General features: G+C 52.8%; 7 protein-coding genes across 7 annotated transcripts; 5 read left to right on the forward strand and 2 right to left on the reverse strand.

The window, feature by feature from the left end:
- The first annotated feature begins 237 nt into the window (after window positions 1-237).
- On the forward strand, window positions 238-7943 carry BDV14DRAFT_181760 (bifunctional carbamoylphosphate synthetase/aspartate transcarbamylase). Its single transcript, XM_073770110.1, has 3 exons — window positions 238-1188; window positions 1252-7238; window positions 7294-7943. The coding sequence occupies exons 1-3, from the start codon at window positions 471-473 to the stop codon at window positions 7348-7350; spliced, it is 6762 nt and encodes a 2253-aa protein (XP_073623803.1). The 5' UTR covers window positions 238-470; the 3' UTR covers window positions 7351-7943.
- BDV14DRAFT_136648 (uncharacterized protein) lies at window positions 7411-7943 on the forward strand. Its single transcript, XM_073766245.1, has one exon. It carries the CDS (start codon window positions 7553-7555, stop codon window positions 7820-7822), a length of 270 nt encoding a protein of 89 aa, XP_073623804.1. The 5' UTR covers window positions 7411-7552; the 3' UTR covers window positions 7823-7943.
- Window positions 7944-8989: 1046 nt separating this feature from the next.
- BDV14DRAFT_204346 (putative histidine acid phosphatase) lies at window positions 8990-10738 on the forward strand (the record flags this gene model as incomplete). Its single annotated transcript, XM_073774507.1, has 8 exons — window positions 8990-9092; window positions 9145-9278; window positions 9331-9449; window positions 9503-9610; window positions 9660-10030; window positions 10081-10310; window positions 10357-10477; window positions 10533-10738. The coding sequence occupies 8 exons, from the start codon at window positions 8990-8992 to the stop codon at window positions 10736-10738; spliced, it is 1392 nt and encodes a 463-aa protein (XP_073623805.1).
- Window positions 10739-10992: 254 nt separating this feature from the next.
- On the forward strand, window positions 10993-12149 carry BDV14DRAFT_211503 (Alpha/Beta hydrolase protein; the record flags this gene model as incomplete). Its single annotated transcript, XM_073776102.1, has 1 exon — window positions 10993-12149. Exon 1 carries the CDS (start codon window positions 11055-11057, stop codon window positions 12147-12149), a length of 1095 nt encoding a protein of 364 aa, XP_073623806.1. The 5' UTR covers window positions 10993-11054.
- A 165-nt stretch (window positions 12150-12314) lies between these two features.
- BDV14DRAFT_204348 (acyl-CoA synthetase) lies at window positions 12315-14067 on the reverse strand (the record flags this gene model as incomplete). Its single annotated transcript, XM_073774508.1, has 3 exons — window positions 12315-12476; window positions 12542-13701; window positions 13776-14067. 3 exons carry the CDS (start codon window positions 14065-14067, stop codon window positions 12315-12317), a joined length of 1614 nt encoding a protein of 537 aa, XP_073623807.1.
- Window positions 14068-14700: 633 nt separating this feature from the next.
- On the forward strand, window positions 14701-17256 carry BDV14DRAFT_211507 (putative ABC transporter). Its single transcript, XM_073776103.1, has 2 exons — window positions 14701-15436; window positions 15487-17256. Exons 1-2 carry the CDS (start codon window positions 14716-14718, stop codon window positions 17064-17066), a joined length of 2301 nt encoding a protein of 766 aa, XP_073623808.1. The 5' UTR covers window positions 14701-14715; the 3' UTR covers window positions 17067-17256.
- BDV14DRAFT_136662 (exocyst subunit EXO84) lies at window positions 17257-19715 on the reverse strand. The gene is made up of 3 exons (XM_073766246.1): window positions 19263-19715; window positions 17905-19195; window positions 17257-17846 (listed from the first exon to the last, which is right to left on the reverse strand). The coding sequence occupies exons 1-3, from the start codon at window positions 19648-19650 to the stop codon at window positions 17447-17449; spliced, it is 2079 nt and encodes a 692-aa protein (XP_073623809.1). The 5' UTR covers window positions 19651-19715; the 3' UTR covers window positions 17257-17446.
- Window positions 19716-19812: the final 97 nt, after the last annotated feature.

Raw genomic sequence — 19812 nt, forward strand, 5'->3', positions numbered from 1 at the left:
AACACCAGCTGTTTTTATAGAACTGAAGCTTGGTCCTTGGCTCTCGAAACGGCGTACGAACCCTCAACAAGCGGCAAATTTATGTAATTTCATTGGCAATAAGTCACAAAAAGCAGCAAAAATCGGAGAAGAATTTTCGCAATGAAGCGGTCGCCAGCGGCAGAAACCCACTAAATTCCCCAAGTCGGTGAAAATCTCGGCCAATGGGGGAGCTCCATTGCCCGCATACTCAAATTTTTTATTCTGCCATCCCAGCATTTATCGCTCCTCTCGAGTCCTTCTCTTCTCTTCCTATATTCCTCCCCGTGCTGAAGCAGCAATCAAAGATACCCCTCTCTTTGTCCTCAATCATCGCTAAAGGAGAGTTTTGAAGGCTGCTGATGCTACGGTAGAGTGAATACCCTGCCACACTGTCCTCGAGAGGACCTTTTCCCCTCATCACCCCCCACCACCACACGACAGCCGACAATATGCCTGACACCGTCGGTCACGAGGAAGCAACCCTCCCCTCGAGCCCCCAGGCTGGAGGTGCTGTTTCCTACAACCAGATCAGCAAGGAATTGCAACCCCTTCCATCACTGGAGACTGCCAATGGCGGTATCATTCTCCCTGCTTCCTCTAGAATCGAAGGCAGCACCGGCCGCTCGTGTGTGCTCGAGCTTGAGGATGGCACAGTCTACCAAGGTTACAACTTTGGTGCTGAGAAAAGCATAGCAGGAGAATTGGTCTTCCAGACTGGTATGGTCGGATACCCAGAGTCTATTACGGATCCCTCATACCGTGGACAAATCCTGGTCATCACTTTCCCGCTCGTGGGCAACTACGGTGTGCCTTCGCGCGAGACCATGGACGAGCTGCTGAAGACGCTGCCAAAGTACTTCGAGTCCACTGAAATCCACATTGCCGCTCTTGTCGTTGCGACATACGCTGGGGAGAACTACTCCCACTTCCTTGCCGAGTCTTCCCTGGGCCAGTGGCTCAAGGAACAGGGTGTTCCGGCTATTCACGGCGTTGATACCCGTGCCCTCACAAAGCGCATTCGCCAGAAGGGTAGCATGCTTGGTCGTCTGCTGCTCCGCAAGGCCGACGTTGCTGAAAGCGATGCACCTTTGGCCCAGGACACCTGGAAGTCGTCCTTCGAACAGATTGACTGGGTTGACCCCAACACCAAGAACCTGGTCAGCGAAGGTGAGTTATCTTGAAGCTCTTCTCATTACACGAGGGTCAATCTGACGACTTTTCCTTTCTCAGTTTCTCTTCGCGAACCCAAACTCTTCACTCCCCCAGAGGACGTTGCTTTGAAGCACCCCTCCGGCCGCCCCCTCCGTGTTCTTTGCTTGGATGTTGGTTTGAAATTCAACCAACTCCGTTGCCTTCTCGCCCGTGGCGTCGAGGTCCTCGTCGTACCCTGGGACTACGATTTCCCTACACTTGCCGGCAAGGACTACGATGGTCTTTTCGTCTCGAACGGTCCTGGTGACCCCGCCACCATGACTACGACGGTCAACAACCTCAAGAAGACCATGGATGAGGCCCGAACTCCCGTCTTCGGGATTTGTCTCGGTCATCAACTTATTGCTCGCTCGGTTGGTGCCCAGACACTGAAGATGAAGTTCGGTAACCGCGGTCACAACATTCCCTGTACTAGCATGGTGACCGGAAAGTGCCACATCACATCGCAAAACCACGGTTACGCCGTTGATTCTTCCACCCTTCCCACCGAGTGGCAGGAGTTGTTCGTCAACGCCAACGATGGCAGCAACGAAGGTATTCGACACACCAGCCGCCCATACTTCAGTGTACAATTCCACCCTGAGAGCACACCTGGTCCCAGGGACACCGAGTATCTCTTCGATGTATTCATCAATGCCATCAAGGACACCATTGCCTCCCCCGAAGCTCTCCAAAAGCCCGTTAACTTCCCCGGTGGCACCGTGGCCGAAAACACCAAGGCTGCTCCCCGTGTCTCGGTCAAGAAGGTCTTGATTTTGGGAAGTGGTGGTCTGAGCATTGGTCAGGCTGGTGAGTTCGATTACTCTGGAAGTCAGGCCATCAAGGCTCTGAAGGAGGAAGGGATCTACACCATCCTCATCAACCCCAACATTGCTACTATCCAGACCTCGAAGGGTTTGGCTGACAAGGTCTATTTCCTGCCGGTCAACGCCGACTTCGTGCGCAAGGTCATCAAACACGAGAGGCCCGATGCCATCTACTGCACCTTCGGTGGCCAGACTGCCCTCCAGGTCGGTATCCAGCTCAAGGATGAATTTGAATCGCTTGGCGTCAAGGTCCTTGGTACCCCCATTGACACCATCATCACCACTGAGGACCGTGAGCTCTTCGCCCGCAGTATGGACTCGATTGGTGAGAAGTGCGCCAAGTCTGCCTCCGCAAACAACCTTGAAGAGGCTCTCAGCGTGGTTGAATCCATTGGATTCCCCGTCATCGTCCGTGCTGCCTATGCACTTGGTGGACTTGGAAGTGGTTTCGCCGATAACATGGATGAACTGAAGGAGCTCTGCACCAAGGCTTTTGCTGCCAGTCCTCAGGTTTTGATCGAAAGGAGTATGAAAGGCTGGAAGGAGATTGAATACGAGGTTGTTCGCGACGCCAGAGACAACTGTATCACCGTCTGTAACATGGAGAACTTCGACCCTCTTGGTATCCACACCGGTGACTCCATTGTTGTTGCCCCTTCTCAGACCCTTTCTGATGAGGACTACAACATGCTGCGTACGACCGCCGTTAACGTCATTCGCCACCTTGGTGTTGTCGGAGAGTGCAACATTCAATACGCTTTGAACCCCTTCTCCAAGGAGTACTGCATTATTGAGGTCAATGCCCGTCTATCTCGGTCTTCAGCCCTTGCCTCCAAGGCTACTGGTTACCCTCTTGCTTTCATCGCTGCTAAGCTTGGATTGGGTATTCCGCTCAATGAAATCAAGAACTCTGTCACCAAGGTCACCTGCGCCTGCTTCGAACCTTCTCTCGACTACTGCGTCGTCAAGATCCCTCGCTGGGACTTGAAGAAGTTCACCCGTGTTTCTACGCAGCTCGGCTCTTCCATGAAGAGTGTTGGTGAGGTCATGGCTATCGGTCGAACTTTCGAAGAAGCCATCCAGAAGGCCATTCGCTCCGTTGACTTCCACAACTTCGGTTTCAACGAGACCAACGCCCTCATGTCCATCAAGGGTGAATTGCAGACCCCTTCTGACCAGCGTCTGTTCGCCATCGCCAACGCCATGGCCGCTGGCTACAGCGTTGATGACATCTGGCAGCTCACCAACATCGACAAGTGGTTCCTCAGCAGGCTCAAGGGTCTTAGTGACTTTGGCAAGCTCATGACCACTCTGAACGCTAGCACCATCACGCCGCCCCTTCTCCGCAAGGCCAAGCAGCTTGGTTTCTCCGATCGTCAAATCGCCAAGTTCATGAGCTCAAACGAGCTGGCAATCAGACGTTTGCGTGTTGAGGCGGGTATCGTTCCCATTGTCAAGCAGATTGATACCGTTGCTGCTGAGTTCCCCTCGGTGACCAACTACCTCTACCTCACCTACAATGGTTCTGAGCACGATGTCAAATTTGACGACAATGGTATCATGGTCTTGGGATCTGGTGTTTACCGTATCGGATCTTCCGTCGAGTTCGATTGGTGTTCCGTGAGAACCATCCGTACTCTTCGCGAGCAGGGACACAAGACTGTCATGGTCAACTACAACCCTGAAACCGTCAGTACCGATTATGACGAGGCTGATCGCTTGTACTTTGAGAACATCAACCTGGAAACTGTGCTCGACATCTACCAGTTAGAGTCCTCTAGCGGTGTCATCATCTCTATGGGTGGTCAAACCCCCAACAACATCGCTCTGCCCCTCCACCGCCTCAACGTCAATATCCTTGGTACTTCGCCTGAGATGATTGATGGTGCCGAGAACCGCTACAAGTTCTCTCGCATGCTTGACCGCATCGGTGTTGACCAGCCCTCTTGGAAGGAACTTACCAGTATCGAGGAGGCCACCGAGTTCTGTAACAAGGTCGGTTACCCCGTGCTTGTGCGTCCTTCCTATGTCTTGTCAGGTGCGGCCATGAACACTGTCTACTCTGAGCACGATCTTGCAAGCTATCTCAACCAAGCTGCAGATGTTTCTCGCGAGCACCCCGTCGTCATCACCAAGTACATTGAGAACGCAAAGGAAATCGAGATGGATGCAGTTGCTCGTAATGGTGTTATGGTTGGACACTTCATCTCTGAGCACGTTGAGAACGCCGGTGTCCACTCTGGTGATGCTACCTTGATCCTGCCGCCCCAGGACTTGGACCCCGAGACTGTTCGTCGCATTGAAGAGGCCACCCGCAAGATCGGAAACGCCCTAAACGTCACTGGTCCTTACAACATTCAGTTCATCGCCAAGGACAACGACATTAAGGTCATTGAGTGCAACGTTCGTGCCTCTCGTTCCTTCCCCTTCGTTTCCAAGGTCATGGGTGTCGACTTGATCGAGATGGCAACCAAGGCCATGATTGGCGCTCCCTTCGCCGCGTACCCACCTGTCTCTATCCCCAAGGACTACGTTGGTGTCAAGGTTCCCCAGTTCTCGTTCTCTCGTCTTTCCGGAGCCGACCCCGTCTTGGGTGTCGAAATGGCGTCTACTGGTGAGGTTGCTTCTTTCGGTCGTGACAAGTACGAGGCCTACCTGAAGGCTCTGCTGTCTACCGGCTTCCGTTTGCCCAAGCGCAACATCTTGCTGTCCATTGGTTCCTACAAGGAGAAGATGGAGATGCTGCCGTCCATCCGCAAGCTTCGCGATGTCGGTTACGAGCTCTTCGCTACCTCTGGTACCGCCGATTTCTTGAAGGAGCACGGTGTGCCCGTGAAGTACTTGGAAATTCTTGTCGGCGAGGATGAGGATGTCAAGTCTGAGTACTCACTCACTCAGCACTTGGCTAACAACCTCATTGATCTCTACATCAACCTGCCCTCCAACAACCGTTTTCGCCGACCTGCCAACTACATGAGTAAGGGTTACCGCACTCGTCGTATGGCCGTGGACTACCAGACTCCTCTGGTCACCAACGTCAAGAACGCCAAGATCTTGATTGAGGCTATCGCTCGCCACTTCGCGCTCAATGTCCAGACCATTGACTACCAGACCAGCCACCGCACCATCATCCTCCCTGGTCTGATCAATGTCGGTGCCTTTGTTCCTGGTCTCGCAAGCTCCGACTCCAAGGACTTTGAAACCGTGACCAAGGCCTCCATCGCCGCTGGTTTCAGCATGGTGCGCGTCATGCCCGTTGGTGTTGACTCTTCCATCACGGACACTCGTGCCTTGAACGTTGTCCAGCAGAACGCCGCCAAGGGCGCATTCTGCGACTACAACTTCTCGGTTGTCGCCACCTCCACCAACTCTGCTGAGATCGGACAGCTCACTGGTGAAGTCGGTTCTCTGTTCATTCCCTTCAACCACCTCTCTGGCAACATCAGCAAGGTCGCTGCTGTCACCAGCCACTTTGGTGCCTGGCCCTCGAGCAAGCCTATCATCACGGATGCCAAGTCGACTGATCTCGCCTCTGTCCTCTTGCTGGCTAGCCTCCACAGCCGCAACATCCACGTCATGAGCGTCACTTCCAAGGAGGATATCAAGCTTATTGCTCTCAGCAAGGAGAAGGGTCTCAAGGTGACCTGCGATGTCTCAATCTACTGCCTCTTCCTCTCTCGGGATGACTACCCCGAGGCCACCTTCTTGCCTACTGCCGAAGACCTGAAGGCCCTTTGGGAGCACCTCAGCACCATTGACATCTTCTCCATTGGCAGCATTCCCTTCCAGCTTGCTGGCGCGAAGGGATCAGCTGCTGCTGGTATTGCTGAGGCTCTTCCTCTGCTGTTCACTGCTGTTTCTGATGGTCGTCTGACCGTTGAAGATATCATTGCTCGTCTGTACGAGAACCCCAAGAGGATCTTCGAGCTCCACGACCAGTCCGACAGCTCTGTTGAGATTGAGATTGATCGTCCTTACCTCTACCAGAGCCCCGAGGTCTGGTCGCCGTTCAACGGCAAGAGCGTCAAGGGTCTTGTCCAGCGTGTCATCTTCCAGGGCAAGACCTCTTGCCTCGACAGTGAGATCACCCGCGATGCCCCCAAGGGCTCGGACATGTCTGGTCACAGAATTGCGCCTACCTCGCCTGTCATGTCGCCTCGTCTTGACAGTGCCGTTGACAGAAGACAGTCTATCTCAATTGCTGGCACCCCTGCTCGCCTGGGCCGCAAGGCTGCTGAGCAGTACCCCACCCCTACCGGCAATGAACTTGGCCCTCCTCTGTACGCTCCTGTGCCCCGCGTCTCTTCGCCTCTGAGGGACATGCTCTCTCGCTCTCCCTTCAAGCAGAAGCACGTGCTCTCTGTCAACCAGTTCAACCGAGCTGATTTGCACCTGCTCTTCACTGTCGCTCAAGAAATGCGCCTTGGTGTCCAGCGTGAGGGTGTTTTGGACGTCCTGAAGGGTCGCCTCCTGTGCACTCTCTTCTATGAGCCTTCCACCAGAACCTCCGCTTCGTTCGATGCTGCTATGCAGAGACTGGGAGGACGTACCATCGCCATCTCCACTGAGCACTCCTCCACCAAGAAGGGCGAGACTCTGCAAGACACTCTTCGCACCCTTGGCTGCTACGGAGATGCCGTTGTCCTGCGCCACCCCGAGCCCAACAGCACTGAGGTCGCCGCCAAGTTCTCCCAGGTCCCCGTCATCAACGGTGGAAATGGCAGCGTTGAGCACCCCACCCAGGCCTTCCTTGACCTTTTCACCATCCGTGAGGAACTTGGTACCGTCGGTGGTCTGACCATTACCTTCACCGGTGATCTGAGACACGGACGCACCGTCCACTCTCTCATCAAGCTGCTCCAGTTCTACGACGTCCGCGTCCAGCTCGTCGCGCCTAAGGACCTATCTCTGCCCGTTGACATCCGCCAGCAGCTGGTTGCTACCGGCCAGCTTCTCCACGAGTCCGAGGAGCTGACCCCCGAGATCGTCGCCAGCTCCGACGTCCTGTACTCCACCCGCGTGCAGAAGGAGCGCTTCGCCGACCTCGAGCAGTACGAGCGCCTGAAGAACAGCTTCATCATCGACAACGCTCTTCTCAAGCACGCCAAGAGCCACATGGTCGTGATGCACCCTCTGCCCAGAAACGCTGAGATCTCCGAGGAGGTCGATTTCGACCAGCGGGCAGCTTACTTCCGACAGGTAAGCCTCACCCCCTTCCCCCCTCTGTGATTCCCCCACTAACTTCTTCCTCTAGATGAGATACGGCCTTTACTGCCGTATGGCCCTGCTTGCCTTGGTCATGGCGCCTTAAACGTGTTTTTCGGAGCCTTCACCTGTCTATGTCATTATAGATTCCAGCGAGCACTTCCTTTTTCTTATTTCGCGGCAATGACTGTTTACGTTTTGTTTATGTTTGGACCATATGTCTAAAAGTTATGCAGTCTTATATACTTTGTAGGACTGGCAAGGCAGATATGTATAAGCCTGCCAGGTAGACTAGATGAATCTCTTCTATGAACTCGATGACTCCGTTATGTTTATGTTATGTGTATGGTGTGTTTTGTGTGTTTTGTGTGTTGTGTGTGATGTGTTGTGTGTGTCGTGTGTTCTGTGTGTGTTGTATGTTTTGTGTGTGTCGTGTGTGTTCTGTGTTTTCTGTGTTTCATTTTCTCTTCTTTTTGGCGTTGTTTTTCTCTTTTCATTTCTCCTTCTTTTTTACTATCATTTTTCTCTTGCATTTTGAGCGCTGGCGGGTTGGATTTGGGATTTGGGATTTGGGCTAGGATTGGTTTTTTTTCTGGTGTTCAAAGGCATTATGGAGGCCATTATACCCTGGGTCGGATTGGACAAATAGCGGCTGCGCAACATTCTATTATCATGGGAATATATACATATTTTCCTCCATCATATCCTCTCGATTTTTGAATTGTAAGATTGTAAGAGTAGGGTGCCTCTGTGCTTATACTTCGCATGGGCTGTGTCCCACTGTCGCCCATCCTCAACCAAAGTCAAACAACCATTATCGGTCTCTGCAAATACCTGATCACCACCGTCTCTGGAATCAACAACTTAACCTATATTGATGAAGCAAACTATGCTATAGCAGCGGAATGTTGAGGCCAGCGCCCGAGTCAACGCCCAGCTACACCTCATCACCGACAACTTGATGCTCGAAGACTCAACCCCGCCCAAGAGTCGCCACATCAATGTTTCGATCATGGCCACCGACCGATGATACATTACCTGAAATCGGCCTCCTTTGATACATGAAGTCGTCCGCAAAATATTGTTCCCAGGTCTCGACAACTACGCGACGCTACGGTCCACTCATTGCCGAAGACATGACCTCTCTCAGCTCGCTTGTACTCGAAATCTTGAGGTACGAAGGCGAAGCTATTACCTATCACCAGAGCCACCCTCCGCATAGCCCTCTTGATATGCTACCAACTCTGGTCCAGCCTGGTCGCTGGGTTCTGTTGTACCTGAACTAACGGCGCCTCGCTTATACTCCGACAGGGGTTCACCAACAGGGTTATCCTCAGCCATGCTAGACGGCTCGGGGATTGCACCTAGAAAGAGGGCATAAGACCGCGTTAGTGATCGTTGATTGCGCTTACCGCGTGGTCTGTTCGCAGTTGAGAATGCTCATTTCAACTAGCAGCACGTGGGGGATCTTTGGCGGATGAACGGCGAATGTTCAACGGGCTTAATCTATTTTGAACGACCCCAACTCGAACGACTTCCCCGCCATTCGCCTCTAGTCGTGATATGGCTTCGCTCATGACAACTATGTGGAGACTCCGTTATCGATGCGATGCATAATCGCTCAGCCGGCGAGAGTCAGTCGTCTGGCTCTGAGTATAAAAGGCTGCCTTCGGACGCTGGCGGAATTGTCCCCGCCGTAAGCCAAAGGGTTGTTCTCACTTTTCTTACCATAAGACTCCAGAACAATGAAGCAGACCTTTCTGTGGTTGGCGAGCTTGAGCTCTACGAGCATTGCCATCTCGTTCGACCCGTTGGAGCATGTCGGCGCCAACTCCCCCTGGTTCGCCGGTACCTTATCCAAGCCCCTGCCAAGCTGAAACAATCGCTGATTGAAAACCAGGTCCCAATGTGAACAAGATATCTTCTGATGTGTCGGATGGATGCTCTGTTGACCAAGCTGTTTATGTTGTTCGGCACGGAAGCAGATACCCTGATCCTGGTGCTTATGAGGAATGGCAGGCTCTGCACGAAGCAGTACGTCCCGACCATGATCACTAGCCGTACTTCAGGTACTGACAAATACAAGCTTCAATCGGCCGACTTTGAGGCATTTGGGTCTCTGAGTTTCCTTGAGGACTGGAGCCCTGTATTGAGCCATCAAGACCAGCAGATCGCTCAAGTGTCCATCACTGGTTATAAGGAATTGTGAGCCTTGGGCGCCAGCATCTATCGAGAACATCGTGCTGAAACCATTGCAGGTACAACCTTGGGGCCGACCTGCGATTCAGGTATCCAACGTTCTATGCCGATAACACTCCGTTCCTGCTCTGGGCCAACGAGTACCAACGAACCATCGATTCAGCGAGGTACTCTGAAGCGCATTCTGAGAGCGAGATTAGGGCTTACCTTATCTAGACTTTTCGCCCGTGGCTACCTTGGACCGAACGCATCATATGCTGACATCTACTCCATCAATGCGGATGCCGATGGAGCGGCAGGCAACTCTCTGGCCACTTCGGACCAGTGCCCTAACTTTCAAGATGCCAGCGGGGGCGACTATGCCACAACCTGGGACTCTATATACCTCCCTTCTATTACGGAGAGACTGAACAAGCTTATCCGCGGTAACCTAACTCTTACGGATAGCCAAGTCTCTATTTTCCCCTACCTTTGCGGTTTCGAGACGCAGATCACAGGAAGCCGTAGTCCCTTCTGCGATATTTTCACAAGGGAAGAGATTCTGCAATATGAGTATCGCCAGGACTTGCGCTACTATTATGGAACTGGTAGGCTCTTTGTATATGATACCAGACCGGCAACTGACGATAATATGTAGGTGCCGGCGCTGGTGCAAACATGACGGTGCAGTACCCGGTCCTTCAGGGCATTGTGAACCTCCTACAGGAGGGACCTAACGCTACCACACAAACTAGCAGTGGCTCCGAGACTCTGCCTCCTCTCATTGTGGCCTTTACTCATGACAACCAAATCAACGAACTGGCTTCTATTCTAGGCATTTTTGATAACCAGGAGCCTCTGTCCGCGAGGAGCATTGATAGTGATAGGGTAACGATCCCGTTATCTTCGAGCAGTAAATGTCTGACCTTTGTAGATCTTCGTTAGCAGTCGCACCTCGCCAATGAGGGGAACAATTGCATTCGAGCGCTTGAACTGCAAGGCTCGCAAGGGCAACTCGATCAATGTACGGATTCTGGTCAATGACGCTGTGTACCGTAAGTAATAAATCTCGCATGCCTAAATCTTCTCTCTATCTAATAGTCGAAACAGCTGTACCGTCTTGCCGCTCGGGTCCTGGAAGCAGCTGCCCTGTGGATCAATATGCCAAATACGTTACCAAGCAGAAGAGCAAGTACGGCTCGTATGCCTCTGTCTGCGGTCTGGCGGAGGAAGACTTGACGACTATTGGGAAGGACGAGTCGGTGACTTTCTTCAAGAACCTGACCCTTCCTTTCATGACTGTTGTCAAGCCTTGATAGAAGAAACCAATTGTTGTGTATACTATCCACCAACCTGATATAAGCACGTATACGCTATTAATAGTTCACCAGTGAATGCTGCTTAAAATCTGCTCTTTCCGTTTCAGAAACCAGATATTCACCGAGCTACCTATCAGCAGCTGCTTCTAACTCCGTGCCTGCTTCGTTCCTATTATTCTGCGCTTCTTATATCTCCTATATCCTATCTCCGGTACCTGCATATTTTGCCTTTCTACACTCGCCCTGATCTCCCTGTGTTGTTCTCCCTCTCTCATCTTCCACACCCCTACAGGACACCACTCGCTCCGTCAGAATGTCGTCCGTTCGCCAAAGGGCTCACATTCTCCGCCTAAAGGTCTTAGCAAAGCTATTCCGCACCTTTGTCCTTACCATTGGCCGTCTCAGAATCCGTACCAAACCCACTCCCGACCTAATCGAAAACATTCCAGCAACATCACCCACCACCCAAGCCAGTCCAACCTTGCCAAAGGCCCCAGACCACGTAATTAAAATTCACGTCTACCACCCTCCCTCCTCTGTGGACTTTAAACCAGCAACCCCCAGTCCGGTCCTCATTACAGCCTGCGGCACCGGCTTTATAACGCCCAGCCTGGGCTTCGACGATAGCTACTGCCACTTCATTTCGCGCGAAACAAACCACACAGTCCTTGATGTCGGTTACCGCCTTGCGCCCGAGGATCCATCTCCTGCTGCAATTGAGGACATAGTAGTTGTTGCCAAATGGGTCCTCTCTCAGCCTGAGCGATTCGATGTCTCTCGCATCTCGATCGGCGGCTTCAGCGCCGGCGCCCAGATCGCGACTTCCGCTGCGGTGAATTATTTCCCGCCTGGCACATTCTCAAGTCTTGTTGTCTTTTACCCGGTTTTCGACGCTGTCACTCTGTATGGTGAGAAGAAGTCGTTTGCTGAAATGGAAGCTGATGCCGCTGTTACTGGAGATGGAGATGGGAAGAACAATAACAACAGCAACAAAGGCGGACAAAAGAGCTTGAAACCCCCCTTGGGTGGCATGAGCTCCGTCCCCGCCTGGGCGGGAAATTTCATGAGAGAGTGTTATCTCGCGAATGTTGATCTCAAGAGTGCCGGTGCAGTTGCGATGCTCAAGGACCCACGCGTGTCACCGTCTTATGCCGACGTGGCACGGTTCCCGGCTCGGTGTCTTTTTGTTACAGCTGAGTACGATTGTCTTGGACCTGAGGCTGAGCAGCTTGCGAAGAGAATCCAGGACAGTCACATTGATGTACAGGGAGAGCCGAGAAAGGTTGTTGTTCATCGGGTTATGGGGTGCGGACATATGTTTGATAAGTTCGTTGAGAAGGGTAGTGAGAGGGAGAAGAGAAAGGACGAGGCTTTGGGGCTGGTTGTGGGTATGTTGAGAGGTGATTAGGACTACTACTGCCATTGCCTGGCGTTTGACAATTCATATGCGCGAGCGACCCGGAGAGTGATGGATATTTGTTTATGATGCTTCTATATCTATTATATCCTACCCCAGGAGCCAAGACAAGCTCCCATCCATCTAATGTTTAATGCCATGCTCTATCAACCCAGTCTAAGTCTCAGGCCAGTACTTCTGGACAACCGTCTTCTTATTCACCTTCCCCATAGCATTCCGTTCAATGCCATCCACGATCTTCAGCACCGTCGGTATCTTATACGGAGCCATTTCCTGCTTCAGTTGCGCTCGGAGAGATTGCAATTCTAATGGTGCGGTCTGTTCAATCCATTAGCATCAATTGGCCACACAGTGAACGGTTCAAAGAACTCAGAGGAACTTACCCCCTCCCGCTGCTTGACAACAGCCGCAACCCTCTGCCCCCACTCCTCATCCGCAATACCAACAACAGCAACCTCCTGCACCTCCTCAAGAGCAAGAAGTTTCCTCTCAACTTCCAGCGCCGAAATCTTGTACCCACCACTCTTAATAATATCCACCGACGCGCGCCCCTGGATAAAGTACGCGCCCTCAGCATTCCGTCGCGCGACATCGCCCGTCTTGAACCATCCGTCTTCCGTGAATTCCTTGGCCGTGGCCTCAGGACGCCGCCAGTACTCGGCAAAGACATTGTCGCCTTTAACTTCGATCTGCCCATCGGATTCGGTATCGCTTTCAGGGATTATGGCGCCCGTTTCCTTGGATGTGAGCCGGACTGATACGCCGGGGAGCGGCCAGCCCACGGACCCGTCTATGCGCTGCGAAACGTCCAGACCACAGGACAAGCCCATTCCGATCTCCGTCATGCCGTAGCGCTCAAGGAGCATTTGACCCGTTATACCGGCGAACTTGGTCTTGATGGGCGTTGGCAGCGCCGCGGACCCGCTGACAAGCAGGCGTAGTTTATTCGCGCCCTGCTTAGCGGGCGTTTCGTTCTCTGTCCCCCTGATGTTCGTCTCGAAATAATCGACTAGTCGCGCGTAGATTGTGGGAACAGCAAAGAACATGCTTGATGTGCCTTGCTCCATCCAGCGGCCCCAGATGGTGGCTGGGTCAAACTTGTGGTGCATTTCGACTGTTGCGCCTGCTAGCAGCGTCGCGACGAGCCCGTTTATGATGCCGTGGATGTGGTGCAGTGGGAGGACGTGGATTAATCTGTCATTGGAGCTGTATTGCCATGCTTGGATGAGGCACTGCGCTTGGAAGGTGATTGTTTTGTGCGTTGTTACGCAGCCCTTTGGGTTAGATGTTGTACCGGAGGTGTAGATCATTAGGGCGCGGCGGTCGGGGATATAGACGGGGCTGAATTCGGGGAGGGTTGAAGGCGCGTTGGCTTGGATTATGGGTGTGAGCGGCTTGAAGAGGCGTGCAGGGATGGTTTCGGAAGATGGTGCGCCTTCGCGGAGGGGGGTGGTGAACTTTTCGAATGTCGGGTGAATTAGTATTAGACTTGGGTCGGAGTCGCCGATTGTGTAAAGGAGTTCTTTGGCGGGGTGCGATGTGCCTGATGTTCAATTGTTAGCTATACTATTACTTTCAAGTTCTCATACACATTGGAGTCAGATCGCGGGGTCTTACAGAGGGGCACGCAAACACCCCCAGCAGCCCAAACAGCCCATTGCGTAACGACATAGTCGTATCCATTTGGAACGAGGAACGCGACGCGCCGTTCTTCCAGGTCGCCGGTGCCGGTAAGATCCAGTTCCTCGAGAATGCGCTTCTTCAGCGCGGCCGCATCAGACAGGAGCTGCGCGAAGGTAAATTGCTGGGCCTTGGTGGTATCGATAACGGCAATCTTATCGGGGTTGGCGAGCGCATGTTTCTTTGCCTCGAGGAAGAGCGGGAGGGAGGGGAGGCTGTCTAGCGACATCTTGTCTTGCTCTGCTTGTCTATCTATAAGGGTGAAATTGTATAGAGTAGGTATAGGAAGGGAAGATGCGGGAGAGGGGCAGACAGGGCCAGGGGAAAATGTTGAGCCCCGAGACCCCGAGCGTGGTGGGATCGGCAGGGCAGTTGGACTCCCGAGAGGAACAGTTAGGCTAGACTAGTAATGCTATGGGAAATACTTGGAGATAAGAACCGCTCGGCCAAGGATCGGAGATATGCTGGAGGTTTCTATGAGTAGGAGGAATTGCTCGGGAAGTTTTTCCACTCATGCAATGACATTAGATTCTCAGACTTCAAAGTGCAGCCATTGGAGCAATTGAAGATCTTACTAGCCATCTTACCCCGGGCTTGTGCAATTGCTTGTCAGATGCAAGAATGCGGGTTGCGGAGAAGTCTCCCTCCTCCCCGATCCCACATTTTATACGTAGTTCCCCTCTGCTCGTTCCAGGGCAATAGAATTGTCATCTGGATCCAGATATAAGCTTCCGCTCCATACTTCAGTTCTCTATCTATAATCATTTGTTGTCGTAGTTCATACTTCACGCGGGCTACGCACGTGACTCTGCCACGGAATTGCGGCCGACACCGGACCTTTTTTGAAGCTCGCAAACTCGCCGACAAGCAGCTTCCCATGCCAATGATGCTGCGACGACCTGTACTGCGGACGAATCTCGTCCGTCGCTGCAGCTTCCGACCTCCCATCCGTGCCGCATCCTCTGTACCGCCGCTAATTCAGCTGAAAAGAGCTACTTTCTACGAAAACTACCCGACAGAAGAAGACGAAGCGAAAGGCGTAAACCCCCCGCTCTTCCCCAAAGTCAACTTCACTTTCCCGTACGCGCTAGGTGTAGAAGGTCATCAGCGTTGGGCGGTCATCGGACCCCCGGAACGAAGCCAATTCATTGATGTCCTCCGCGGCAAACACATCTGCCTTCCGCCAAACGGCCGCAGCTACCCTTACCTCCTCACAGACGAAATCGAGAAGAAGGATCCTCGACTGAAATACCCCGGCAATGCGATTCAGTATGTCGGTTTCAGCGGCGAAGGGTCGAGCGCCATTGGGGGTACGCGCGGCGCATACTTGAGTGCTCGGTATGAGAGTCTGCGAGAGGAGACGGACTGGACTGTCCAGCAATACCTGAGAGGTCAGACGTCGCTCAACCCGTTGGATTCAGAGAAAGAGGGTAGCGTTCGTGACGAGGCATTCTTTGAGCAGATTGTCACAGAGCTGCGCCTGGGCGCGTTGCTTGACATGCCCGTCGCAAACTTGAGTAATGGTCAAACGAGACGCGCGCGGATCGCAAAGGCTTTACTTAACAAGCCGGAGCTGCTGCTCCTTGATGACCCTTTTAGTAAGTCGTATGTTTGCATGTACAAAAGACACTGTCTAACAAGCTCTTAGTGGGCCTTGACCCCGGCACTGTGAGAGGTATCTCAGAACTCCTCAACCGGTTAGCGACCAAGGGTGATCCTCGCCTGGTACTCTCCCTACGACCGCAAGACGACATTCCTGAATGGATTACACACGTTATGTTGATCGGAAGGATGAACCAAGTTCTTCTACAGGGTACTCGGGCGGAGGCGCTGCAAATCTTGGATGCATGGTCCAAGATAGGTGTGAAGACAGGCGGCCGAAAGAAGAAGGACGACAGAACCACCGAGTACAAAGAGATGGCAAAGAAATTGGAAAAGAAGGGCTATCTCGACAAGCAACTACTTTGGGATATGGGCTTGGTCCCACCTCCAGATATCCCAAACGTCGACATCTTCGCGGCCAAGGACGGCGAGCCCCTCGTCGAAATGGACGGAGTCCGAGTCAAATATGACAAGAAAACCGTCCTAGGAGGCTGGAATCAGAAGATCAGACTCGAGAACAAAAAAGGTCTACACTGGACCGTCCGCCGCGGACATCGCTGGGTAATCCTAGGCCCCAACGGCTCCGGCAAAACCACCCTCCTCTCCCTCATCACATCCGACCACCCCCAAGCCTACTCCCTCCCCATCAAGCTCTTTGGCCGCTCTCGCCTCCCCGAACCCGGCAAACCCGCAATCTCCCTCTTTGAACTCCAATCCCGCATGGGCCACGCCTCCCCCGAAATCCACGCCTTCTTCCCCCGCCAGCTCACAATCCGACAAGCCCTCGAATCCGCATTCGCAGAAACCTTCCTCTCCAGACCAGCCCTCAACCACAGCCGCGACCTCGACGTAACAGCTTGCATCCGCTTCTTCCGCCCAGAGTTAGACCCCAACTACGAAGCCTCCCTCGAGGAAGAGCCACCCATCCTCTCAATCGACCACAACAAGTTCCCCAAGGTCGACAACAAGTACCGCGGCCCACCAGTGCAAGACATAGACTACGACATCGAGTACGCAGACACCATAACCTTCGGCCAACTCTCCACCCCACAGCAACGCGTCGTCCTCTTCCTCCGCGCTCTCGTCTCCAAACCAGACATCGTCATCCTCGACGAACCCTTCTCCGGAATGTCTCCCTCCCTCCGCGACAAATGCATGCACTTCCTCGAAGTTGGCGAAAAGAAATTCACAAAATCCACCGCCACGCGCCGAGGAGGCTGGAAAAACCCCTGGATCAGAGACTCCGAAACACCGCATGGAACCGGGTCATCTGTTAAAATCTCCTCCCTGAAATCCTCCTACGGCTCATCCGAGAACCGCTTTGAAGGTCTAACGGACCAGCAGGCGCTCATTATGATATCGCATGTCCGTGAGGAAATCCCAGATATAGTCCGCCATTATATGCGTCTCCCTTCTGCGAACGAGGACGATGAGACGGGTCTAGAGTTCCGCTTTGGATGTCTGAAGAGCACGAGCGCGCTGAATGAGAAGAAGATTTGGGATATGGCTTGGTTGCCGTTTAAGGAGTTTAAGAGGTTTGGCGGGAGGAGGAATTATCGGCGGAGGTCGCCGAATGAGGAGTATCGGGAGGTTGATGAGGATGTTTATGAGTGGTGGAGTTTCTAGACCCAATCACTTTTTTTTTCTGTGGATATGTACTATATAGCTACCTAGCATGCCTGCTTTCTGCTCCAGCGAGTGTCTTTGTTTTTTCGTATGTTGATGGTTGGTGCATTGGGATGGATAGATTGACTGCCTCGACCGACTATTTCGCCCTAGAAGACCTAGAAGATCTAGAAAAGAAAACTGAAATGTACATAGCATCATTGAGTCTCATGTTTCGGGATCTAAAACTGATATAAGCGGTGCAAAAGTATCTAGAGACCATATACACTATACTGCATGCTCCATACCACAAGAACTTCTTGACAATAACACCGCTAAACAAGGTATCTAAACGAACATCAGGTGACTGGCCCAGCCAGACAACCCCCGACAGAGCCACATCACTGCTCCTTACTACTCGCCGCCTCAGCCAACCCCATAATCAAGGTCTCGGACCTCGTCATCTCCGGCGCCTGAGCCTTCTCTTCCTCTGTAATCTCTAGTCCCCGTGCAACCAAATCTGTGAAATCTACACCAACCTCATGCAGAATCCCTGCCTGCTCATGCACAACATCAATGCACTTCTGCCAGACCGTTGTGCCACGCTGGACACTGCTTAGCTGGCGGGTCAGAAGCGCGTTGAAGCCGTCGAGGTGGTGCTTTGCCCATTTGATGCAGGCGGATGTCATTACAGAGGGGAAGCACTGCTGGTATGTTGACACGGTGTTTTTGATCAGAGCAAAGTAGACGTAGGCGATTTGGAAGATGTAGAGGGGGAGGTCGCCTTCGAAGATGCATGCTCTGAAAGGGTTGTTAGAGGTTGCAGAACTGGAATGAATGAAGGGAGTAGTTAACTTACCGGATGCGTTTGGAGATGTTGTCGGATCGGGCTTTGAGGTAGGATTCTCGGGCTTGGTCTTCGAATCCGAGGCGGGTGAGCCAGGTGACGTTGGTTTTTGTTGTTACAGGGAATGAATGTGTGTCGACCAAGGACCGTGAAAGCATTCCTGCTAATCTGGCGGCTCGTTCGTCGACCTTGGTGTTGATCACATCTTGCGCGACAGCGTTGTTTTTAAGACCCCGTGCCAGTTTCCGTAACCGGTCAATGTTTGCAACGGCTTCCTCGAAGCGTTGAAGGGCAATGTCGATGTCAAGTTCATCTACTTGGTTGTCGACCCAGCGTAGGTTTTGTTGCTTTCCGTCAACGTCGATTCGGACCTCAGGTCTGTCACGAGAGTTTTCGTTGTTCTCTTGGAGGTCTGGTTTCGGCGAGTACAACAATGAATTCCTGTTGTTCATACCACTCATGTATCCAAGAGCTTCGCCGTTCTTCCCCGCTGTCTCCGTCTCCGAGCGGAGGTTTCGTCGCAGATCCTCTACAGTCTTCCGGAATGTAGCCAAAAGCTCGCTTTTGGCAGAGCTGTTTCGCTTGTCATGACGATAAGTGAACGGCTTGTTGCCAGCGCGGACGTTAATGGCATTCGTGATACCACGGTCTTCGGCTTCCTCGCGCGCAGCTCCAGTACCCACGTTCGCACCCAGGTCAATCATATCAACATCCTGCAGCGGCCAACATTCCTCAGCAATGAGCTTAGTGGGAACTGGGCCCCGATGGTTGGGATTGTTCTGATCCACTCGTTTTCGCTTCTTGGCTGCGACCAGCAGGTGATCGTTCAGAAGCACAATGTGAACAGGGCGTCTCGGTTTCCAGGTCGCGGAGTCCAGCTCAGCCCAATTTCCGGTCTCAAGAACAATGTGACGACCGGGAACCATAGGTAAGAACTTTTGTGATCCTTCGACGGTCTTCCACAACGTCTGGAGCTGGACGTTCCACATGCTCTCAAGGTTGGCGACCGAGCTGCGATTGCTGCGCTTGGATATCCGCTCATCTGCTGCAGAGGACATGGGATTAGGCGCATCTCCTATGGCTGTCTGCCCTAGCGCAGTTGTAAGATCAGACATGAGAGACCGGAGGGTCTTCATTTCCCCCTTGAGTTTGTCCGCCTCTTGACTGATTCGGATGAACTGAGTACGGTTTTGGTATACATTTTGCTGAAGGTCGGTTGACGTTCGGTTCTTTAACCTCTTCAAATCTTGCTGGTATTGTCTGATGTCGTCCTCCGAAGCATTGGCAAGCAGGTTGGTGACGTCTAGACGCCGGAGAGTAAATAATCAGTACACAACTCGCGGAAAGTGCAGTGGGGCGGCTAAACTCACATCGATCGACTGGCAAACTTGGATCTCTTAGAACATTCAAGTCAACCTCTGGTGGTCCAGACGGCGCTGTCGAGGGTTTGCGGCTTGCTTGCGGGGGTCCGAGTCCCGCATAAGCGGACGGCACTTGCGGTACACTCGGTACCGGAGGGGCGCCATCAAGGTCAGGGATTTGATTAAACCGAGTAGAGTATCGTCGCTTGACTAGGTCGGACGTTGCAGCATTTGACTGTGCATAATTGTGTGAATCGGAGGTGGAGGATGCATTCCCAGAGCCAGAAGCGGCGGCCTTGTGATTCTGGGGTAACGGACCGGAGATGGGCTTCGGGGCACTGATCTGGGGACGGGGGCGGCGCGACTTGCTGCGGAGGGTAAGCCCTCGGCCTTCCATATTGCAAGAAGAACCCGAAAAGATGCGACGCCGAGGACGAAATGAAGAGTGAGCTTGGTTATAGACTCGGAGGTGTCGTAGTGTCCGATGTGGCAGCTCAAGCAGGAGAATAACGCCGAGGCGGAACAATGATGATCCCCCAGGCCTCCGTCAAAAATATCC

This window comes from Aspergillus stella-maris (genome assembly GCF_047715825.1).
Source record: "Aspergillus stella-maris strain CBS 113639 unplaced genomic scaffold BDV14scaffold_73, whole genome shotgun sequence".
Lineage (NCBI taxonomy): Eukaryota > Fungi > Ascomycota > Eurotiomycetes > Eurotiales > Aspergillaceae > Aspergillus > Aspergillus stella-maris.

Coding starts and splice junctions, on each gene's coding strand:
- BDV14DRAFT_181760 (XM_073770110.1), top strand. CDS start 471: ATGCCTGACACCGTCGGTCACGAGGAAGCAACCCTCCCCTCGAGCCCC. Junction 1,189..1,251: donor CAAGAACCTGGTCAGCGAAG/GTGAGTTATCTT, acceptor TTCCTTTCTCAG/TTTCTCTTCGCGAACCCAAA. Junction 7,239..7,293: donor GGGCAGCTTACTTCCGACAG/GTAAGCCTCACC, acceptor TTCTTCCTCTAG/ATGAGATACGGCCTTTACTG.
- BDV14DRAFT_136648 (XM_073766245.1), top strand. CDS start 7,553: ATGAACTCGATGACTCCGTTATGTTTATGTTATGTGTATGGTGTGTTT.
- BDV14DRAFT_211507 (XM_073776103.1), top strand. CDS start 14,716: ATGCCAATGATGCTGCGACGACCTGTACTGCGGACGAATCTCGTCCGT. Junction 15,437..15,486: donor GCTCCTTGATGACCCTTTTA/GTAAGTCGTATG, acceptor ACAAGCTCTTAG/TGGGCCTTGACCCCGGCACT.
- BDV14DRAFT_136662 (XM_073766246.1), bottom strand. CDS start 19,650: ATGGAAGGCCGAGGGCTTACCCTCCGCAGCAAGTCGCGCCGCCCCCGT. Junction 19,196..19,262: donor AAGTTTGCCAGTCGATCGAT/GTGAGTTTAGCC, acceptor TCCGGCGTCTAG/ACGTCACCAACCTGCTTGCC. Junction 17,847..17,904: donor AACATCTCCAAACGCATCCG/GTAAGTTAACTA, acceptor CAACCCTTTCAG/AGCATGCATCTTCGAAGGCG.